The sequence below is a fragment of the Asterias rubens genome, chromosome 12 (genome assembly GCF_902459465.1).
Source record: "Asterias rubens chromosome 12, eAstRub1.3, whole genome shotgun sequence".
NCBI classification, from domain to species: Eukaryota; Metazoa; Echinodermata; class Asteroidea; order Forcipulatida; family Asteriidae; genus Asterias; species Asterias rubens.
Window position 1 is genome coordinate 11,832,066 of NC_047073.1, and position 23,592 is coordinate 11,855,657.

Sequence of the window (23,592 nt, forward strand, 5' to 3'; positions counted from 1 at the left end):
ATATGCATTTTACAACAATAGGTTTCAAACGCTTTTCATAGACCAACTCGCCCGATCCAAGGCAACATGTCCCTTTAAGCTTTTTACATTTCAAAACTGCCCCCTAAGTAAAAAAATGAAGCAGACACGAATTAAGGTGATGTTTGCGGTAGCACCACGTGAAAGTCTCACGGGAACGGTGAGATGTCAACCACCGGTTAATTTCAGAACCAACATTACTCCAGGCCTTGGACCTCGCTCTTAAAGGGGCACAGCAATTTGTTATTGGCACCTCTACGAAGAAAATGTAAATTTGTACAGGAACCTTGCACAGGGCTTCACAGCAAAAGCACAGGACACTGTTGCAATCGCTGTGGTTGCTGTTGGTTGTTTGAGGCCTGCTACTCAAAAGAGATTTTACACATGGTGCTACTGCAAACTTCACCTAATTACACTCCCACCACGCAAAGTTTCAAATCCTGAACATAATGAAGTATGAAAGAAATATATTACGATTAGGGGGTCTGATGTTGTACCTTAACTGAAAGTCCCTACATCGTCGCTTCGATCCCGTCTCTTTAGATCTTGGTCTGCTGAGGTTTCACCTCGACCTCCAGTATAAGCAGATCATCGTCGTCCTCATCCTCCTTAGCGATGACCGCCTTAGCTGGGATACTCTTGATAAGAACGGGATGAATAAAGTCCTTCTTCCTGTCCTTGAGGTAGTTCAGGTCGTTGTAAACTGCCACTTTCTGCTCAGAAAGATTTGCCACAAATTTTGTTTTAAATTAAGCAATTTCTAGCGCATTCTGAATCTGATTAATATTTTTAATAGCTTTTATTTTTGCACCGGGGATAAAGAATTTGTTTTTACCCATACACCAATGTTTATTAAGCACTATATACTTTTCCTGAGGTCTGTGAGTTTTGTGAAAATAGGGCTAGCTTGGTGGTCAGACATCTGCTCTAGCAATTTGAAGGTTGTGGGTTCGAATCCCACTGGGGTGATTTGCCTGTTGATTTTTTAAAGAGTGATTACCTAGAGATACCTTCCAAATTTGAAAAATTCCAAATAAACTTGAAATAAAAGCTTGACTTGGGAGTTACAAGTTGAAGTAATGTTTAAAAATTAAAGAAAAAAATCACCTTTGGGGAAATACGGTGGTCTGGTGCAGTAGCCGTGGTAACACAACATAGCCATATCATCGCTAGCGCAGACAGTAGTATCGTGATACCGAGCAGCCAACGAGGGAGCCCCGACTTCTTGGATACGCAATCCAACCACCCGTAGCCATCATCCATGAACTCATCGCGCTGGGGGTAGTCTGTCGAGTCGTGGTCATTTAGAACCTCCAAGTTGGTCTCTAGATTGCCCAGTGTTTTCCCGAAATCTGAAAAGCATTAGATTAAAGAGAAAATATCACAATCAAGGTGCTGAAAACCATGAACAATGAGGCAAACCCCTTCTCTTTACAATAAAGTGCAGTGGGTTCCATTACACAACACACTGGACCAACAGCTTTATGTCCCATCCAAAGGACAAAGCATCATGGTTAAGTGTGTTCTTCAGCAAGTGTCATGACCAGGGCTCGAACGCACACTCTGCTGAACAGAAACACCAGAGCTTGAGTCCAGTGCTCTTTCCGCTAGGCCACGACACGCCAATCTAGAAGAATCTCAACTCAGTATGCAGCTCAAACCTCACCAAAATCGTACTGAAGCCTGGTACAGTTTTGTCTATACCAACGCGAAGTGATTATTAGACCCAACCGCCTGAAAAGAAAACCTTTTCTTACCGAATTCTTCTTGGAATTTTGGATCTGCAGTGAAGATATCGATCTCAGGCTGGGACTGGAATATGTACATCTCTCCATTATCTCCCTGCATGTAAACGAGCCAGGAACTCAGACGATAACTGGCAAACTGTGAGAAGCGTTGACACAACGTTTGGATCGCTAACACTGGAGTCAAGATGTGTACGTTGGGCTCCTCCTCTGACCACTGTTAAGAGGAAGGGACACAAAATCCAAAAAGTGGTTAAAGATTTACAACTGGAGCATTGTTTTGTATTTTGAGCAAATTTTGTATACAATTTGTTTTCTCGGTCGGCAGGTTTTGTAATGGTTGGTTAGTTTACAAAAAACAATTATTATTTGACAATATTTGAACATGATACTACACAGAGTGAGGTACTACTACTCAATTGAAAAACACAAGACGCCTGGACTTGTTCGGTTATGAGTTTACCGGCCCCCCACTAATTTTTACACTGGACTGTAGGTCCGACGCCAGTGATGGAAGTTGGACCTACAGTCCAGTGTAAAAATGAGCCATGAAGTCTTACCTACTGAAGCTGGGGTGTTCAAATTTAACACAGGGTGTCCAAAAGACACTCAGAAAATTAAAAACAGATGACCCTTACAAAGTAGTCTGTACAAAACGAGCCGTGACAAAATGGCATAGAGTGTTAAAAAAAGCAAAGCAAAATAAAACCAGATAGGAGGAAAAGCTGACAAGTTTAAATGAATAACAATATTTAATCAATACCTCTTTCCGCTTCTGTGTAGCAAATGGGACTTCATTTTGACATCCTTGGTGGCAGGCATTCATCTCCCCTTTATCGTTATACGCTTCGATACATGCTACAGGAAAAAGGCAACAAAGGAAAATGTCAGGTTTAGGGCAATACCTCGACCAGTTTTAGCTGATACTTTCAAATTATCTCGTACTCTTTCAAAAAGTTGGGGGAGGCCTGAATGCTTAGTTTATGAAAGGGCAAGGGCACCAAGGCATTGTCACTCCTTGGTAAAAGGGCATCCTATGAAAAAAGGGTAAATTTCAGGCAATCGCTTTTATAAAATCCGTGAAGTATCAAGCCGGGTTGGGTTCTTTGTTGTAGTAGTTTTTGAGGCATTCGATGGTGAGGTATCAATGTATTGACACCATACATGTATCTACTTTGCCGTGTAGATTTTGGGATCTAGGTCTAGCTTTTTATTCAACTGCCGGGGAGTAGGTGTCGGGAGACTCCTTTAATAAAAAAAAACAGTCCTGCTTATTGACTAACTACCTGGGCGGAAAGAAAGTAATTGGCTGGTACTACTACTTTTACTAATAGTGGATCGAGAGGACTTCTCACTGCTTCTTTGTTTCTGTTCTGGCTTTCTTTGGCGGATTGTGTGTTAACAAGTGCTCCTTCAAGTTCTGACACAAGGGTTACAGTGTTAGCAAGAGGGATTTCTGTGTCAGTGTGTCTTTTGGACACAGTGTTTTTAAATTTGGACACCCTGTTTCAGGCCTGTATGCTTCGTTTTTGAAGGGGCAAGGGCACCAAGGCATTTTCTCTTTGGCAAAGGGCACCCTATGAGGAAATTGTAAATTTTTACTGGAGCATTTCAAGGGCACCAAGGCAATGGCAAGGGGCAACGGAGGCAATCGCCTCCGTTGCCTCCGTGAAGTATCAGGCCTGCTGTTTTGTCTGTCATTTACATGTAAATGTATTGTAAGTGAACAATTTGGACACCCAGTTTTTAAATTGTCAGCAAATTTGGACACCCTTTTACCAAATCCTGGCTAAAACCTTGTCTAGTGTTGGGGATTGTTCAGGGTTGATTTGAACATGTTGAATGTCGAGGCCAGGGGTCATGGTAAGCGTACCCTCTTTGCACATTTCCTTGGTGTTATTGAAGTCTATGAAGTCGTCTTCGGCAAACTCCATGATGGAGAAGAGCCGACAGCCTCGCTGACATGCTGGCAGATGAGTCTTCTGAGAAAGACACAAAAAAAAACATATTATAGAATTCAGCTCACATTCAAAGAGTATAGTCAACAAAGTTGATAAATTGTTGAAATTTGTTAAACAGATGTAAACAAATTCACACATGTCCTCTCGACTCAAAAACATTTGATTTTTCGCTAAATTGTGTGATTTTGTTACCAACAAATTTAAGCCCGTCGGGCTATCTACAACTTGGAAGTACAGCAGCACTCAATTGGTAAGTTTCAATATTCAATAGACCTTATCGCCAATTTGGCTAGTTGGTTTCCTGAAAGGCATTTCTGGAAGGAAAGTGCATTTAGTTTTTTCAGCCATTCAATTCAACAAAATCAACCAGGCGATAATCACAATAACATTCAATTCAATTCAATGCATTATTTATTTCACAATCACATTCATGACATTGATTATTGTAATCCTCAGTCAAATGACAGTAACTAACATTTGTATTTTTAAGAAAACAGATAAAAACACACAGAAAACTTTCCTTATCTGCCCCTGATGATCCTGCCAGTCCGCCAAATAAACTCACTCATTTTTTACAAAGAAAAGGGAATGTCTCATTTGACTTTTGAGTAAATAAATAAAATACTTTAGTTTGTATTTCCTAGAATCCTATCGAATGAAAAAGTGATAGCAGGATATGGAAAGTTTTCCAAAAGTACAGCCGAGCGGGAAAAGAAAAATGATCGTTACATTGGTACTACTTCTAGGACCATGGAGATTCTAGGACCAATGTCAGGATTCGGTGTAGAAGATTGGCCCTTTAATTAACTTGGGCTTCCCAGTTTTGTCTGACCATATAGAGTAATGGTCTGACTGAGTCTGAGTTGAATAGACGTTTTCACTTCTTTGCCATGTTCACTTTCTCCCCCCAAAACAACAAACAAACTTACCTCTGGATAAGTATGCACCGAATAAGTTCGCTCACATGAATCCTTACATGACGACACGTCTTCTAATACATTCTTAAAAGCACTTTGAGGGGTAGTTGAGGCGCATATATGGCCAACAACAGCCAGCAAAATGATTGCACTAAATATCTGTCTCGTTGCCATTTTGTTTTTGTTTTCTTTTTTCACATCATCATTTTTCCGATCTATAATTTATGAACAGCGCCACCGTGCGGTGAGGTTTATTATCTTGTCACAAACTAATCGTCGGTGCACAAAACATGGAGGGTGGGTAGCCTTTTGTCAAGGCCTTTACGATCCCAAGACGACAGACGACTGTAGTGGAACGCGCTCGTCGCGTGCGTGCTCTCCCGTTCGCTTTGGTATCGCAGCTCCCCAAACTACGAAGGCCTGGACAAAAGGCTAGGGGGCAGGGGACACACGGGCAGTACGGTGATCCGGTGTTGCTTCTTGACGAATGGGCCTTTTGCGATCGCAGTTTTTATGACGACGGGTACGGTCTATATAGCCTGCTGGAGTCTTTAGAAGACTGTTTTTCCAGATCATAAAGTTCCGAAGGCAGCAGTATGACAGGAAAAAGAAGAGTCTTCGTGGTTGGAGTAGGCATGACAAAGGTAATACGGATTTATCACTATACTAGCTTGGTCTTGGTGGGAATAGGAGAGGACTCGCGTGGGGGCCAGCGGAGCTCCGTCCCCCACGAGCCTGCACGGCAGACGCGGTCCGGCCGATGGCAAGGACCAGGACCAGTGGTTATTATTAAGCGGGGCGGGGAGGAAGGGCGGCCCCCGGCGGGCCCCAGCCCTTGTTCTATATTGTAGAAACATGCATGGAACAAGTGAAGGATAACTTTCCGTATGGCGCCACCATTTTTTCACTCATTTTTACAAAAAGGGATATATCAATCAGGTAAATTAGATACTATATTATTTTATTTCGAATGAAAAAGTGGTGGCGCCATACGGAAACTTTTCCTCATGTGTTTTCAGTAGGATAACAGGAAAACTGTTCACAATCAAATTTTGATTTTTTTTTTTCAAAATCATCTATCCAATTTTTTAACAATAACACTTACACTTCATGGTGTGTTGAAATTTTTAAAGTTTTGGTTTTACGTTGCGAGAGACAGTCCGCAATTAACAAATAATATTCAATTACTAATAAAATAATATTCAATTACTACTTAACAAATTTAATTACATTTTTGTCCCAAGGCATTATTGCTACTATATTAGAATCCAGAGATATCATAAGGCATGAAAGTAAAACTTCCCCCCCCCCCCCCCTTGAAGCACACACATTTCATAACAATCCGTTTCCCCCCATTTCAGACCAGTAATGTTTGGTTTCAGGAGATGAGAAACCAATCTATGATATTTTCTCTTTAATGTAGACTTAATATTTATTATGCTTATCGGAATTTATTACAGTATGCAGTAAATAAAACAAAAATTGTTGTTGTCATTTTCACTTCAAATATTTAAATTTTTTCCCCATATTGGCACACCATAGAATCCCAAATAGTAACCACCTCACGTGATCCATCTAGTGACTAAAGCAGAATGACACTCAATCTAGCAGATAGTAATTTTGTTTTGAACTTTCGAGGTTGGATTATGTTTCTTTGACTCATTTGAATGTTGGCATAATAATGCACTAGTGATTAGTACCAAAAATCAATCATTTTATAAATGTTTGGGCATAACCAACGACAGGAAACTTTATTCTCAGGATAATTAAGCCTGATGAAAATACAGACCGTGAGTAAACTGCATAGCTTCTTTCACCGGTGCAGCTTGCACAATCTCGTGGTAAACGGGAATCAAAGTTGGGGACCGAAAACATATGAGGGTCGATAACGTATGACGCTACGATACAGTACAGTTTCAACTTCACTTGTTCAACTCAACTTAGAACTTCTAATTTATGTCAATCATCTACGAATGAAAAAGGGGTGGCAAGGCAAGATACACAGATGTTTCCCCCTTTTGACATAGTAGTTGTGATATCGTAACCCTCCTCCGCCGTTGGAAGGAGGGTTATCGCAACTACTTTTGACATGTTAGATTAGATAGAACTGTAGAATGACAGGGCTTCTTTTGCAAGATGATTGACACCAAACCAGCAACCTTGTGTTGTTTGTTGTGACCGCAGTGACTTCGACTTAGACGAGTTCAATTCAACATCTACTCATCTGCTCATGCATGGCCCTACTCCTAGAACTATTTCAGTTTCGTCCGGCTATCGTCTCCCGTTACGGTAGCCGGACGAAACCCGGACGAAACCAAAATAGTTCTAGGACTAGGAGTAGCATGGCCCCTGCTGCCCTGCCTGCACAACAAGTTATGGGCTCCAGTCAGTAGCGCTGGTGGTAGGATGTCACTGCTTCACAATGGAGGAGTCCAACCTGGACTAGGTGTTCCAGCATCAGTTGGGCCATCCAAAAGCTGTAACACTAACAGTAACACTCAAGTTGGGACTGGACTATAGTTGGGACAATTCTCAAGATGGGACGGAACAACATCATGATCCACTCCCAACATTTCCATTGTTCAAATCAAAGGGCAGATGGCATACCCCACACTCAGAAGTTGTTTTTGGAAAAGTTTCCGTATGGCGCCACCACTTTTTCATTCGATATGAAATAATTTACTATATAGTATCTAATTTAGTGATTAAAGCTCAACTTTAAAGTTGAAATCTACAGGTTGTTAGTTTGAGTCCCACTCAAGTACATTCTGTCTTTGTTCAACACCTAATCATTTAAAATTTACCCAGTCAGTTTCCCTTTAAAGGTGTTTATTTATAATATATTTGATACTGAATTCAAACTGATTGTTTTAATTTTAATGTCAATTAAATTTTCTTCCTTTTATTAGTTTGAGAAACCGGGTCGTCGCGATGATTTTGACTACCCAGACATGGCGAAGGAATCAGGAACCAAGGCCTTACAAGATGCTGGTATCGGCTACAGCAGCATTGAGCAGGCCGTCGTTGGCTACGTCTATGGAGACACAACTTGCGGACAGCGAGCCCTATACCAACTGGGCATGACAGGCATTCCAATGTACAATGTAGGTCATTCAAATTAAACCAAGGGCTTTTCTCAAACCTCGGCTTAGGCTGCAGTTCCAGCTGTCGATTTCACCAAACTTTTCCTAGCTTAGGATTTCTCTTAGGACTTAGGACGAGTCCCAGCTCTGCACAATATCATGCAAACCTTTTAAAGGTTATTCCTAAGCTAGGATGAGTTACTCGTCCTCTCGAGACAGGATTAATCCTAACGTTTCATGAAATCGGCTGCAGGCGCCCTCCGTTGTTCGAACTACCATCGCTTGCAAAATACCAATGCTCCTAAAAGAAGGCGTTTCATACTCGCTGCGTTTCCACTGCATACGCAGCGTGCGGAGCCGGAGCCTATTCAAGATTTGAGAAAGGCCCCCAGTAGGCAGACTTAAAGGCAGTGGACACTATTGGTATTTACTCAAAATAATTATTAGCATAAAACCTTACTTGGTGACGAGTAATGGGGAGAGGTTGATGGCATAAAACATTGTGAGAAACAGCTCCCTCTGAAGTGCCATAGTATTTGAGAAAGAAGTAATTTTCCATGAATTTGATTTCGAGACCTCAGATTTAGAACTTGAGGTCTCGAAATCAACCATCTAAACGCACACAACTTCATGTGACAAGGGTTATTTTTCTTTCATCATTATCTCGCAACTTCGATGACCGATTGAGCTCAAATTTTCACAGGTTTGGTATTTTATACGTATGTTGAGATACACCAACTGTGAAGGCTAGTCTTTGACAATTACCAATAGTGTCCACTGCCTTTAAAAGGTATTATATAGGAATGGTAGAGCTGTCAAAGTGGTCACAGACATGTTTTGTGTGATCAAGCAAACATGAAATAACAAACCTGTGGAAGTTTGGTCTGAATCCGTTATGTGAGTTTGAGAAGTGAAAAGCCATGCACAATTTTCTGCACGTAAACACATTGTTCTTAATTTTGGTTGTAAGGCCTTTGTCACACGTGGCAACTTTTACAGGCAACTTGGAGGCAACCAATTACGGTGTATGCTACAGGACCACTATGGTAGCACATAAGTAATTTTTTTAACATGACCTTGCAATTATGGAGGACCAAAAGTGGACAAGGCAATTTTCCAATTTTTGATAGTAGAAAATGAGAATTTACTTCCAAGTAAAACCATTTTTTCAAAATCTTCATTTTCTGCTAGCAGAAATTTGGAATTTACTCTTTGCCAGTGACTGGCGGTCGAAAAGAAGACAACCCAGCATTTTGTTAAATATAATTTTTTTAATAGTAGAACAAAATACCACAAACAGATTACAATTAGAACGCAACTTGTTATCAGACATACAGAAAACCAAGATCACAGAACCTCTGAACCACGACTAAACGGAGATGTGATTTCTCTACATGTCAGGACGTGACAATGAAGGGTTTACTAAAGGTCGCTGAGTCGCTAAAGATCAAAGCTAAATTTGACAAAGCTGAAGTGATTGCCAGATTGGTTTCCCAGCTACCAATGCGTCTTCTGAGGAACCGACCGTCTTCTGAGGAACCGCCATTAATGGGGAGGTCCTTAGTGCCAGCTCGTACAATTACCATATTTGGAGTACGGAATTTAGTTGGTCCAAAACGTTCAATCAAAATTTCTGCTAGTAGAAATTTGGAAATTTGGTTTCGTGCAAAATGTAAAATCCAAATTTCTGCTAGTAAAAATTTTGAAATTTGGGTTGTCGGCTTTTCGAGCGCCAGTCAATGGCAAAAAGTAAATTTTAAATTTCTGCTAGCAGAAAATTAAGATTGCAAAAAAATGGTTTCACTTGAAAGTAAATTCTCATTTCCTACTATCAAAAAATTGGAAAATTGCATTGTCCACTTTTGGTCCTCCATACTTGCAATCCTAAGAAAAATATGTGAACATTGAAATGTGAATGGATTCTCTTCTTGGAGATTGCCTGAAACTGGTTGCCTATAAATTGCCTCATGTGACATGGCCCCAACAACCAAAATCTGCATTTCACTTTTTATTTGCTGGGGTGTTTGTTTGTAGTGCACTGGTTTATTCCATTGACATTTTTTTTAATGAACAGGTGAACAATGCATGTGCCACTGGATCGTCAGCCTTGTACTTGGCCAAGCAGCTTGTTGAAGGAGGTATGGCTGACTGTGTCATGGCTCTTGGCTTTGAGAAAATGCAGCGGGGCTCACTCAAAGCACAGGTAAAATATTAGTTCTTTGACAAAAGGTTTAATTAAACAGCTTTGGTTTGAACAAAGAAAAAATTGACTGGAGCCGGACTTGAATCAATGCCCTCCGAACGAACATACCGACGCTCTACCAACTGAGCTTGACAGGCTCCCCCCCCCCTTAGTCAATATCTTTATTTTCGGGGGTGCCAGTCAGAAGCCATATGACTGTAGCCAACCTTGCTACCATAGGCAGCATGCCAAATCACGCTAGCTCTGCATACGTCTCTAACCCCTGGGAGGGAAACTCTGATCCGTGTCTTTGATTGGCTATTATATATGCACAAAATTTGAAACGCCGTGCGTCTCCAAAAAGCCCTGCGTATAAAGATGTACGTATTCACTTTTTTGTCACGCAACACTGAACGCCAAGGCAAGTTTATGACTTTTATTAATCACAGCGAATCCAGCGTGTGCGCGACCAATGCCCAACACAGAAGTATCAACCACAGGACTAATTGTAATATCCCTTATATTTGGATATTTTTGAGTTACACTTCCAGGGGTTATGATCGAGCAAGGCATGCTGGGAAAAAATGGCGCGGCGAGATCGATCACCCCTGGGAACGAGGTGTGACTGTAGCTGATATGTGGCAAGAGACCACATCCAAATTTAGGATACAACCAGCTTTAATTAAAGGGACACTTTGGCCTTATACCAGATGGCTACTAAATAGTGATGCTTTTCAATACTGAACAAATTTTGCCTGCCCACCTTGAGTAAAGTTTGACTGGTCCTTGGGGATAGGGGGATATCCAAAATGAATCAAAAATGCGGTCAAGCACTAAGGGTAAATCTATCTCATTTGTCTTGTGGATTTGTACCCCAAATGCGAGCTCTGCAAAGCATAGCATAGGTTCTTTGTGTACAAATCAAGTGAATACCAGCCCCATAACATTGACTGTCGATGAACAGCGTGAGCTCAAAAGATGTTTCAAATTTTGGTGTTTTTTTTAGTATGAGGACAGGACCAATCCGATGGATAAACACATGGAAGTGCTCATGAGTAACCATGATCTACAAGCCTCACCAATCACAGCCCAGATGTTTGGCCGAGCTGGCATAGAGCATATGGACAAATATGGTAAGTCTGTTTTTAAATGCCCTGCCGCCGAAAGTCGAAGGTCATTAAGTTTTTACCCTGTCTGTGGGCTGTGTGTTTTAACGCTACATACAAAGTGTGTGGGCCTGAGAACAAAAGCGGTCCACATAATGCAGGGATTTGAGAACTGTGTAGACTTACACAATCCACAAAGTGTTATTAACAGTATTGAAGAATATGATTCTTTTGGCGTGTCGTGGACGAGCAGTCCAGGTCACCTGGACCCAAGCTCTGGTGTTGTCAGCAGCAGAGTGTGGGTTCGACTCCTGGTCATGGCACTTGTGCCCTTGAGCAAGGCACTTGACCATAATTGCTTCGTAAGAAGTAAGGAAGGTAGTAAGTATCTGCTCTACCAGCCAGGCTACTAGTCGGTGATACCCATGCCTACATCCTTGCGGACCTGTTTCAGCCCCAGGAGTAGGTGGCAATGGCCCCTGGTGGCAGTTGATTTGGTTCGATAGCCCAAATCAGTCAAGTGTAGCCCTCACCTTGAAGCGGCAAACCCTGGTGTTGTGATGATAGGCGGTCTCTAGTATAAATTTAAAACTTAAAAAGAATGTCTTCAATCATATAAGAGTCAAAACTTTGGGCAAAGGAATTGCCAACTTTCACCCCCCAAAATTACCAAGTACTCAAATAGTTCATTTTAAGTGTACCAAATGTATAACTTTGTTGTGTTTGTTTTTGTATGTTAAAGGTACAACTGCAGACCACATTGCAAAAATAGCCTACAAAAACCACAAGCATTCTACAAACAACCCGTAAGTTTTGTACAAAAATGTTCAAAGTAAATATGCAAATTTTTTATTAGTCATCCTGCTCACTGACCATTTAATAATAACCACTCTGGTTTTGGTGATGGATAAGCTATGCCAGCCTGCAATATGATATCACATTCTGTGAATGCATCTACATAGTACACAGTCAACCCTCCTACTGTCTGGCCATTCAATTTCATCCTTGTTTGAGTTTAGTTCATAGTTGTGCCACCACACAAAAGCCAAGCGCTTAATGGTTTCAAATGGTTGGTCAACTGCCTAGAAAATGCAACCAAGAGTAGCATGGTTAGTGCTGTGGTCCAGGACCAGTGGTTAGACTGCAGGGCCCAATTTCATGGTTCTGCTTACCGCCGAATTTTGCGCTTACGATCACGATTCCCCGCCTATGTGCAAGCGGCGAATTTCTACGCTAGCCTTGTAAGCGTAGAATGCCTGGTATTGTAAAGTATGCACGCGCAGAAGCCGAAATTCACTGCTAACCCGTGAAATACGCTTGCCGTAAGCACAGAAGTCCCTGCTTCCGTAAGCACCGATTCTGTGCTTACAGTAAGCAGAGCCATGGAGTCGGACCCAGGACTTGCAATCACAAGGTTGTGGGCTTGAATCCTACAAAGCTTACCGCTGATTTCACAATGACTTGAATAAGTATTGTCGTCTAGTTACTAAATCACAATTTATTTATTTGTGCAATTCATAGTCACAGACGTACAAACCAATGTGTAAGTATGAGAGAGATTGGCTGTTGCCAGCTTGGTGTTTATATCCCCTTGTGGAAGTTTGCTGAATTCCCTTAATAAAGGGTCTATGTAACTTTTGTAGGACAAAAAACACAATGTCCACAGATTTACACTCAACTTACACAGTTTGAAGATAGTAGAAAGCTTCCCTGAAAATACTACGTGCTGAGGTGCTGTAATTTTGGGGAAATGAGTAAAACATAGTCATGAAAATAATTTTCGTCTCAAACCCTGTAAGTTTCATGTAAATCTATGGACATTTTGAAAAAGGACCCAAATCCTTTAAGGGGAAGATCATCTAAACATTATAAGCAAACAAACAAATTAAATTCTGATTTAGTACATGACATATAAAGTAATACAAATTTTGACTTTCCTCCTCCCCAACCAACCCTCCACTTCTCCCTGAAGTTATTCACAATTTCAAAAGGAATATTCTTTGGCAGACATTAAGAACGCTCCGATGGTCTTCGCACCTCTCACCAAGTTACAGTGCTGGTAAGTGCCCAGTGTTCACTGTCTTGTCTCAAATCTCATCCACAAGATCTTGGAGTTTGGGAAAATCTTGGAAGTATAACAGAAGAAGTCTCTCCCTTTTTTCTCTTTTTCCCCTTTTTTAAAATGAAAGTTTGCCCAAACAAAGCTAAAAGCCACTCCTTGTAAAGGCTACAATGAGATTTTTTTCTCTTTTTCCCCTTTTTTAAAATGAAAGTTTGCCCAAACAAAGCTAAAAGCCACTCCTTGTAAAGGCTACAATGAGAAAACATTAAGAATGAAAATAACTGAAGCTGAAGGTATGAATTTATAATAAATATGTGGAATAAAACTGTTGGAATGGCTCTTTGTTCTACATCTCAGCAAATCAAGAGTGTATGTGTGAGAAGAAGCAGAAAGTCTGGTTTAACGCTCAAAAACTCTGATAGGAGGAACCGGGTCAGACTCACTGCACTGGTTGCACATTTACCATGAACTTATCTGTGGAAAAGACAGAGGCTGGGTACAGAACTACAGTGGGAAAAAAGGTTGTAACATTTACCCTAACCCTTCACCAGCAAGATAAACAGTAAGCTTCTGCACTCTAAAGGATAAATGACAGGCAGAAGCTCCGGACCCAGATATGACAACAGTAATCCATTAGAAATAGCAGAACGTCAACCATTCAGAAGTTTGGTTGATGCTAGAATAAAAAAATAGTATGCATCATTAAGTGTTTACTTCCAGATGATTTGCATTTGAACATATTTAATGGATATCAATTTTGGTTTTACCCATATACACCGATGCTGTTAGCACTGTTTAATCAGTACTTTCCCTGAGCTCTGTGAAACAATTGATTACTCGGGTGGGATTTGAACCATATTGGACATGTTGAATGTATATTTTGATCAAATACTTTTACAGCCCGACCTCTGATGGTAGTGCAGCTGCCGTCCTCTGTAGCGAAGACTTCGTCAAGAAACACAATCTGCAAGCCAGGGCAGTGGAAATAATCGGTATGCAGATGGCGACAGACTTACCCAGCACCTTTGAAGAGAACAGCATTATGAAGATGGTAAGGTCAAATGTCAAAGGTCAAATTTTTAGTTAGTGACACTGGCCTAATGTCAAATTTAATTTCTAAGGCTATCTTATATGGCAGCTATAGATAGGACTGTTGTTAAAGCCCCTGTTATGCTACTCTATTCCCCGGTGGCAACCTTTTCACACTATGATTGCTTTACCCCTGGTCTACCACGGCAAATAGGTATACCCTGGGGAACAAACCTGTGAAATTTAGGCTCAATCGGTCATCGGAGTCGGGAGAAAATAATGGGAAAACCCACCCTTGTTTCCGCACGTTTCGCTGTGTCATGACATGTGTTTAAAATAAATCTGTAATTCTCGCTAACGAGAATTTATATTGTTTTAATTTTTTCTCAAAAAGTAAAGCATTTCATGGAACAATTTTTCAAGAGAAGTCTTTCACCATTACCTTCTGTAAACCCTGTAAGTTATTTGTAAAGCTGTGCACTTTTATTATTTTTTTCTGTACCGAAAGGGTCCAATGGCTTTAAAACCCTGTGGAATAGTGACCTGTTAGCAACTATTTTGTCAGCTCTACCAATCCTGTTTTAAAACCTTTAGGAACTAAGGAAAAAGCTTTTTACAACTTTGTAAAACATTTAAAGTCTTTATGTTGAAGTGTTTCAACTAAATAGTGCCTTTTAAAGTCTATTTTCCGTAATTGGTTTGTTTTGTTAAGTTTGATGTAATTTTTTAATGAATTGTGTATTGATTTATTGTAAAATTGGACGCAACTACAACTTCTGATTGTAATGTCTTTTTATATTTTTGAAATACTAAATATACCTTTTTATCTATCTTTTATCATCTTAAAGGTTGGGTACGACATGACAAAGAAAGCGGCTGATGATCTGTATCGCAAGACTGGTGTCCATCCGTCACAGATCGACGTCGTTGAGTTACATGATTGCTTTGCTGCTAACGAGCTAATCACATATGAAGCCCTGGGTCTTTGCCCTCCAGGTAATTATTATTACAGACATCCCACCCATCTTCGTCTAGTTCCCTTTATTCACGGTAGTTAATTGTCAAGGCACTGGAGGGGACCTGACTGTATTTTTCCTTTTGACCTCATTTTGGATATAATAGGTTTGTACTGAAAACCAAATACGACAGAACCATCCTCTGAAAAAAGGGTGAAACTGATATTTTGAGTGGTTTCATAATTCATTTCTATGTTATAAAAGAGAAAATAAACTAGCTTTTGCAAACTGCTTCCATGTACCAACCGAGATCACTTAGGGTATAAGTGACCCTTCTCGGTAGTAGCGCCCTGTCCCCCCTTGCTGTATCTCAACATATGCATTTAAGATATTAAACCTGTGAAAATTTAGGCTCAATCAGTCCATCGAAGTTACGTGACAAAAATGAAAGAAAAAGCACCCTTGTCACACAAAGTTGTGTGTTTTCAGATGCTTGATTTCGAGACCTCAAATTCTAAATGTGAGGTCTCGAAATCAAATTCATGGAAAATTACTTCTTTCTCGAAAACTACGTCACTTCAGAGGGAGCCGTTTCTCACAATGTTTTATACTATCAACAGCTCCCCAATACTCAGTACCAAGTAAGGTTTTATGCTAATAATTATTTTGAGTAATTACCAATAGTGTCTAGTGCCTTGAAGCGGTCGGGTCGGTGCAGTGGTATCTTACCTCGCCTACGACAGCTAGAACCCTGTCCCAATCACACCAGTGGATTCTGTTTCCTGTCCCTACCTGATTACAGTGCTCTAAATCCCTGACCAGGGGTCGATTTCACAAAGAGTTAGGACTAAAGAGTTATGACTAGTCCTAACTTAGGACTAGTCCTAGGAGATATACAAATTGCATGGATAGTCCTAAGTTAGGACAAGTAACTGGTCCTAACTCGAGATAAGACTAGTCCTAACTCTTTGTGAAATCCACCCCAGGAAACGTCATAAAATTGAAGGCAAACACAAATGCATTTTTGCCCGTATTATATCTCCACCTTCAGGGAAAGCCGGTGAGTTGATTGACAGAGGGGACAACACCTATGGAGGGAAGTATGTCATCAATCCCAGCGGGGGACTCATCTCAAAGGGGCATCCCCTCGGGGCAACAGGTGAGGAACGCTCTTATTCAAACATAATATCAACAAGTAATTCAGTAATTTACATCAATTTCTGTGATTTTAAGTTCAAAGCCATTGGACACGTTCGGTAAACAGCATTTTCCAAAGGCCCACACTTCGTGTATCACAATTTATATATAAAATAACAAACCTGTTAAAATTGAGGTTCAATCGGTCATCGGAGTCATGACATCCATTTACAGTAAATCCGTAATTCTCGCTATCGAGAAATGATGATTGTTTTAATGTTTTTCTCAAAAAGTAAAGTATTTCATGGAATAATATTTCAAGAGAAGTCTTTCACCTTTACCTTCTGTAAGCCCTGTAAGTTATTTGTAAATCTGTGAACTTTTTATTTTGTTTCTGTTCCGAAAGTGTATAATGGCTTTAAAAGTAGGGTCATAGATTGGTTTTTGTCAACATAAGGCTGATTTTGTTTTCAAAATTATTATGAAAGATACACTATAGAAGTCGCCTGTGAAAGTTTCAGCTGTATACTGGACAGTGTTTGCTTGACGGAACACAAATGATGATGATGAGGGCAGGGTCTACATGTACTTGCTGATTGGCTGCTGGAGTCAACCTTGTTTGCATAATGATGTTAAAGGAACACGTTGCCTTGGATCGGTCGAGTTGGTCTTTGAAAAGCGTTCTGTAACCGTTTGTTACAAAATGCATGTGGGTAGAAAGATGTTGTAAAAGTAGAATATAATGATCCACACTAATTTGCCTCGAAATTACACGGTTTTCCTTTTACCTCGTCGACTAACACTATCGGCCATTTATGGAGTCAAATTTTTGACTCCCATAAATGGCCGACCGTGTTAGTTTGCGACGTAAAAGGAAAACTGTGCAATTTTGAGTGATACTTGTGTGGATCCTTATGTTCTACTTTTAAAACATCTTTCTAACCATATGCATTTCATAACAAACGGTTTCAAACGCTTTTTATAGACCAACTCGTCCGATCCAAGGCAACGTGTTCCTTTAAGTTGAGCTCTGATTGGTTAGCTGTTTCCTTGTAGCTGCCAAAAGTCTCCTTAAAACATCACAAGAGTTATTTTTAGTTCTTGTTTATTTAATTCTTGCCATTGATCATTATCCTGAAATTTGCTAATAAAAAGTTTGAAAAAGTGTATTGGTTAAAGGCAGTGGACACTATTGGTAATTACTCAAAATAATTATTAGCATAAAACCTTCATTGGTAAGTAGTAATAGGGAGAGGTTGATGGTATAAAACCTTGTGAGAAACGGCTCCTTCTGAAGTGATGTAGTTTTCGATAAAGAAGTAATTTTCCACGAATTTGATTTCGAGACCTCAAGTTTAGAACTTGAGGTCTCGAAATCAAGCATCTAAAAATGCACAACTTCGTGTGACAAGGGTGAATTTTTCTTTCATAGTTATCTCGCAACTCCGACGACCAATCAAGCTAAAATTTTCACAGGTTTGTTATTTCATGCACCGGTTGAGAAACACCAAATGAGAAGACTGGATTTTGACAATTACCAATAGTGTCCACTGCCTTTAAATGTGCACCTATTTATAATAATATCATAATATATTCACAGTGCTACACATGTTTGCTCAACAAATTCAGGCGTTTATTTCTTTTTCCCAAAAGTTTTCAACCTCATTGTTAGGGCATTCCCATTTGTTTTGTACACAAAAGCAAAGTGAGGGTCTCCTCGCACCCCAACATGGCTCCACACAGAACCATAGAAGAATATCGAGTTTGGTTAAAATTCTTTTTCAAGCAATATGTTTATTCCAGCTGTTTAATAGGGCTTTAATTGTGTTTTTTTTTTTAATGTTGTATACGTTTTGTTCAATTTGTTGTCTTTTTGGATAAAGAACATTCTTGTTTCGGAAGATATCCCACAATCCAACCCTCAGGACAATCTGCTCTAGACTATGGCTTGTGTTTTTGATTATAAACTTTCCCTTAAAACAACTTCCAATCTTAAATACAAGTTTGTATTTTTGTTTGTGATAAAACAAACGATCACAAGAGACTTTTAATGTTTAAAATAAAAGAGAAACTGTTTATGTATGTGAAAGAGAAACGCCCACCCCTTTAATTAAATGGCGTATACCCGTCGCTTGAGGGCGCTACGTAATCCTGCCATAAAAAAAAGAATTATAGCGATTTTTAGACGTGCTTGTGGGTGTGATAAAGAGGTGAAAATCACGGTAAAATCACATTGTTTTTAGTAAATCCTTTTGTTCTTTCAGTGATGAATTGTAAACCTTTAGGGACAGTCCAGGGACAGTGCTAGTTAAGATGGGAAGGCTAAAAAATTAAATTGTTGCTGGTAGTTTGTGCGGTCCGTCACATTTTCTCTGCTGTTCCGACCGGCCAGATCGTCGGCGGACGGTACCACCAGTACCACCACCGCCCACCAGCACGGCGGTGCTACCACCACACGTTTCCTGGCCCCCGTTAAGCTTATAATATATAATTAATATATCACCGTCGGCGTCGGGGACTCGTTTCGTTTGTAAAATTGTACAAAAACGATTAGAAACTAATATAGAATAAAGGAGTCCATGCTTTAGTTAGGATAGGGCTCCCCTATTTATTTATTATTCTGTACTGTATCGTTTGTAAGTAGTTGTGATATCGTAATCCTCCTCTCGTGGGGAGGAGGATAACGTAAACATTTCAACTATATCTTTTGTTGAGGTGCAGTCTTTTTGTCCCACTCTACTTCTACTTCTAGAAAAAAAGGCTCGTTAAGTTGTAGTTTCTAGAAGAAGTCCTATTCCATGTTCAGTCAGACTAAATTTTAAATTAATTTGATTGAAATGAATGATCTTCTCAAATTTCTAGTCAACTTCCTTTGCCTTACAAGTTGCAAGTGGACTGATGTTTATAATAATATTATTAATAATTATCTAAAATTACTAACTAAACTACAATCATGAATGATTTTTTTTTTTTTTTTTTTTTTGGGGGGGGGGGTTAATTGTTTTGTTTTAGTCCCAAGATGGGGCACTTCAGTTTGATGATAGACTCATTTAAACTGTCATAATTTACTGCAATTTTTTTTTTTTTTTTACATTTCAAATTTTCCTGTTTCATAAAGTTGGCAGTGGACAGGGTTTGGTAAAGCTTAAAAAATGCTATGAAAGAATAAATTCAAAAGTACCATGGCCTTAACCATTGGGGAAGAAAAGCCATAACCGTAATTCATAATCTTCTCCGTTCCGATGCATTCTCCCCACAGGTTTAGCCCAGTGTGCAGAGCTTTGTTGGCAATTACGAGGAGAGGCCGAGAAGAGACAGGTTCCCGGAGCCAAACTAGCTTTGCAGCACAACATCGGATTAGGAGGCGCTGCAGTGGTGACATTATACAAAATGGGCTTTCCTGAACGACAAAGGTAATAATTACCCCCCAACAAGTTGTCGCCCATTTGTTCAACCCGAAGCATAATTTAAATTGGTGAATGGTGATCACAACTTTATTTTGCAGCTCCTCATTTTTTTATTATGAATTTCTGACTATCTCTTGTTTTGAAAGGTGGTCGGGTTGCCGTGGTGGTATCTTCCCTTTACTTTCACCTCAGTCCCTACCTGCCTGCATTGGTTTTCCCTGGAATAGTCTTTTGGGTTTTCCACCCACATCTTAAACTGAAACTTCTATTCCTTCCTTGTCTTTTCTCAATTGGTGTCTTAGCTAATACAGTGACGAAGCCTGCTTTTTTGAGACTACTGGGCTCCTCAACCAGAATAAAGGAAATAAAAATACTAACTTCAGACAAAATTTTGCAGCTAGGCATGCAGCTCGTTTGTAAACCCGATCATAATAGTTTCATTACAATGTTAAATTAACTGCAAGTGCTAACTCCATATCACTACATTGGTTTGACAGAAATATGTATGCAAGTATTTCTGGTTGCCAGTGAACATCTTTGTTTTTTTTACTTTGTCCTCGTCAAGCGCACGTATCCAGCCCAGGCTGACTGCAGCAGAGACCTTCAAGTGTGAACCACTCTTCAATCTCATCGAGGAACATTTGAAAGGGGTAGGTTGACTGGACCTAGTATGTGATTTCAAACCCCCCCCCCCAACCTTCCCAACCCCTCGCTCTTTGTTTTCTAGTTCTAATTGTCCTGGGTGACTTTTTGTAGAGGTGTTGATATTATTGAAACATTTTGTCAGCACTTTTTTTTTTACAAGAATTTGTAACTTTTTTACTGGCAGTATTTCTTAAAGGTCCACTTCACTGTGCCAAGCCGCTGTATTAATTTTCTCAATTTTTGGAGCTTCTTGAGTAAATCGTTTTCCTTTGAAGATATAATAGCCACAATGAAACCCTGATTAGACAAAAGAAAGTCACCAGAGGGTCTCATACTATGCTCCGAGATTTGGTGTTGCTGTATGAGAAAGATGAGTAGGCACTCAACAGCTGGGAAATCTACCTGTTATCTTGAAACACCCATACAAACTTGCAAATTAATGCCAAACAATTGTTTTCCCATTCTTTTATGCCACATTTGAACAACAATTGGGCAAAGGCCATGAATTTTTTTAGCGGGGTTACACAACAACAAACTGAGCAAAAGTTGATGTTCTGACATTAAAAACGTCCGATAAGTATTAAAAAAATTAATAATAATAAATAAAAATGCAGAAAAACATGCCATCCCACCTGATAAGTTGTCTCTTCATTATCTTATGTATGTATGTCTTGTTATCTTCTTTATTTCTTGTACCTTATGAACTTCTCGTTATCTGAACAATTTCTCGTTATCTTATGAATTATTCTCGCCTGTCATTATGTTTCTCTTGTTCCTGGCTGTAGTCGGGTAAAGCCATCGCTAAGAAAGTTGACGCCCGGTTTGGGTTCAAGGTGACTGCAGGGCCTGGAGGAAAGTCTGCATTCTGGCTCATCGACCTGAAGGACGGAGCAACCTCTGTTGTGCGGGACGGCAAAGGTAAAGCGCTCTTCATTTTACCTTTAGATCATTGCATTTCGTTGTGTTAGTGTGATAACCGACATGATCTTGGGGCAACTAGGTCTCTCCTCTCCACTTCAGCCATGTTGCTGAGCCCCGTGTCCCGTCGAAGCTTGCCTTGTGGGTGGTTTGTCTTCTTAGTGTAATAACATTGTATCTTTGCGTGTGCTTGTTTTGTGTGTACATCCATACTATTTTAAGCAAGATACGAGGTTGTGACAATTTTAAACTTGCGCTTGTTCTATTTTAGGAGATACAATGTTTTTGCACTGAAACACAAACAAATTACTTTATGTTAGATTTTGATATGTAGAGAATTTGATGCTTTGATAATACACTGTAATAATAATAATATTACTCTTTTTTGAAGCCCAATATCCAAAGGATTCAAAGTGCTGTTTGCAGTCGGTCATTCATGAGTCAGTGACCACCAGAAGCCGATTGTCTAAAATTTATTTGAGTTATTTGTAAAGCGCTTAGAGATAACTTTATATTAGGCGCTATATAAATCAAATATATTATTATAAATTATTATATGAAGTCTAATCATCGACTATTTCGAGTGAGGCACATGTCTGTTTAGCTTCTTTTTTAGCTGCTCCACTGTTGTCGAGCCACTCAGCGAAAGGAGTAGATCGTTCCAAAGATTTGTTCAAACTTCAACAGGGATCTCTTCTGCAACAGTTTAAAAAATATTCTTTTACCCATTTGACTTGTAGATAAAGTAGACGTTACATTCACCATGAAAGACGCAGACCTTGTTCAGATGATGATGGGAAAACTACAACCCCAATCGGTAAGAGGAGCTCCCTTTTTCTGTAATGTTTTTTTTTTTTTTTTTTTCTTTTCCAATTTTTTTTGCAAAATACCTTTATTAGATTAAACAATAGTATTTGTGTGTTTTTTTTTTTTTTTTTTTTTTTTTTTTTAATATATATATATATTCTTATTCCATTATGCAACCGAAAAACATACAAATTAAAAAAATCACAGAAAAAGCAACCAACAGAATTAAACGCAAATGCCTAAAGGGCAGTAAACAAAAAAACCACGGGTGTTTTTTACCCATACACCAAAATGAAAATATACTCCTTAAAAGCAGTGTATATTCAGTACTTTAGAGTCCTATGAAAACTAAATCACTGGCACATTACTTGGATGGAATAGTAATGAGAACATTTGTTGTTTTTTGCATCAGCTCCCATTGGTTTTGTACACGTTTTCCAACTGTGGACCTTTCCTGAACCGTGGACTCAAGTGTCCTCTTTTGTTATTGGTCCCGATTTGAATGTGTATACCTACTCTAATGTTAAGAGAACAACAAATCCTGGTGCTTATTATATGAGATCTTTGAAGTGGTTAAACACATTTTCCAAACTCTCTTTTGGTTAAAGGGTCTGAGTACTTTTTGTAGGACACAAAACACAATTTCCACAGATTGACATCATACTCGCACAGTTTGTAAATAGTGATGGTAGAAAGCTTCCGTAGTGTTTGAGAAATGAGTTAAACCAGTCACAAAAATAATTTTTGTCTCTAAAGACAGAATTATTTTAGCATGTAAAATGTATTTTCATGACATTGTTTAACTCATTTCTCAAAAACTACAGCACCTCAGCTATAAGCTTTTTGCTATAAATATTTTCAAATTGTGCGAGTTTGATGTTAATCTGTGGACATTGTGCTTTGTGTTTCAAAAAGTACCCAAATCCTATAAAACATGAGGTCATGAAAAACTTCTGAACGAAAATGACTGATTTGTTTATTTTTCTTTCTTTTTTTCCTTCTCTCTTTACCAGGCATTCTTCACTGGGAAGCTGAAAATATCCGGGGCGATGAAGTATGCCACCAAATTACAGTCGATTATTCCAAAGAATATGACCATCAAGTCCAAACTATAAATCATTTTTCTGATGCTGAAGCTACTGGATGAACATTGAGAATCAAATAAAGGTAGCATATAGAACATCAAGGTTGTCTTTTAAGTCCGATTTGCAAATGATTTGCAACTATGGTTGGTTCATAGGTGTTATCAGAGTTAAATTAGCTTTCAGACATTGCTTTCAGGCAAACCTTATGGACTTAGACCTAACCTGCTTGTGTGTTTAACAATACTCAATATTGAGGAATTGAGGTATGACCTGAAGGCAAATCACTGGGATATAAAAAAATAAGAAATTTTGTCTGGTCTGGTTATCCACTTGTTATTCCTGATCAATTATTGTTTATCTGTACGGTGCTAACAATTATGTTTAGATTTATGGTGGTGGTTGTACAACACATTATAATCTGCACCTTGTATTGCTGCCGGCTAGCATTTCCTGGCAGGCAAGATACTAAACTGCTCACAAAAAGTAAGGAAACTTTTTTCAATTTGTTATTATTTAATACTCTCTTTGTATATG

The 23,592-nt window shown here is 39.4% G+C and overlaps 2 protein-coding genes across 2 annotated transcripts; one reads left to right on the forward strand and one right to left on the reverse strand.

Annotated features, from left to right (window-relative positions):
- Positions 1 to 514: 514 nt before the first annotated feature.
- On the reverse strand, positions 515 to 4,821 carry LOC117297946 (transmembrane protein 59-like). Its single transcript, XM_033781136.1, has 6 exons — positions 4,654 to 4,821; positions 3,637 to 3,745; positions 2,527 to 2,621; positions 1,776 to 1,980; positions 1,126 to 1,370; positions 515 to 731 (listed from the first exon to the last, which is right to left on the reverse strand). Exons 1-6 carry the CDS (start codon positions 4,813 to 4,815, stop codon positions 558 to 560), a joined length of 990 nt encoding a protein of 329 aa, XP_033637027.1. The 5' UTR covers positions 4,816 to 4,821; the 3' UTR covers positions 515 to 557.
- Positions 4,822 to 5,111: 290 nt separating this feature from the next.
- LOC117297920 (non-specific lipid-transfer protein-like) lies at positions 5,112 to 23,578 on the forward strand. The gene is made up of 14 exons (XM_033781105.1): positions 5,112 to 5,285; positions 7,551 to 7,745; positions 9,799 to 9,927; positions 10,913 to 11,039; positions 11,755 to 11,818; positions 12,985 to 13,071; positions 13,975 to 14,125; positions 14,952 to 15,099; positions 16,111 to 16,218; positions 19,456 to 19,609; positions 20,169 to 20,253; positions 21,034 to 21,166; positions 21,907 to 21,983; positions 22,987 to 23,578. The coding sequence occupies exons 1-14, from the start codon at positions 5,238 to 5,240 to the stop codon at positions 23,086 to 23,088; spliced, it is 1,608 nt and encodes a 535-aa protein (XP_033636996.1). The 5' UTR covers positions 5,112 to 5,237; the 3' UTR covers positions 23,089 to 23,578.
- Positions 23,579 to 23,592: the final 14 nt, after the last annotated feature.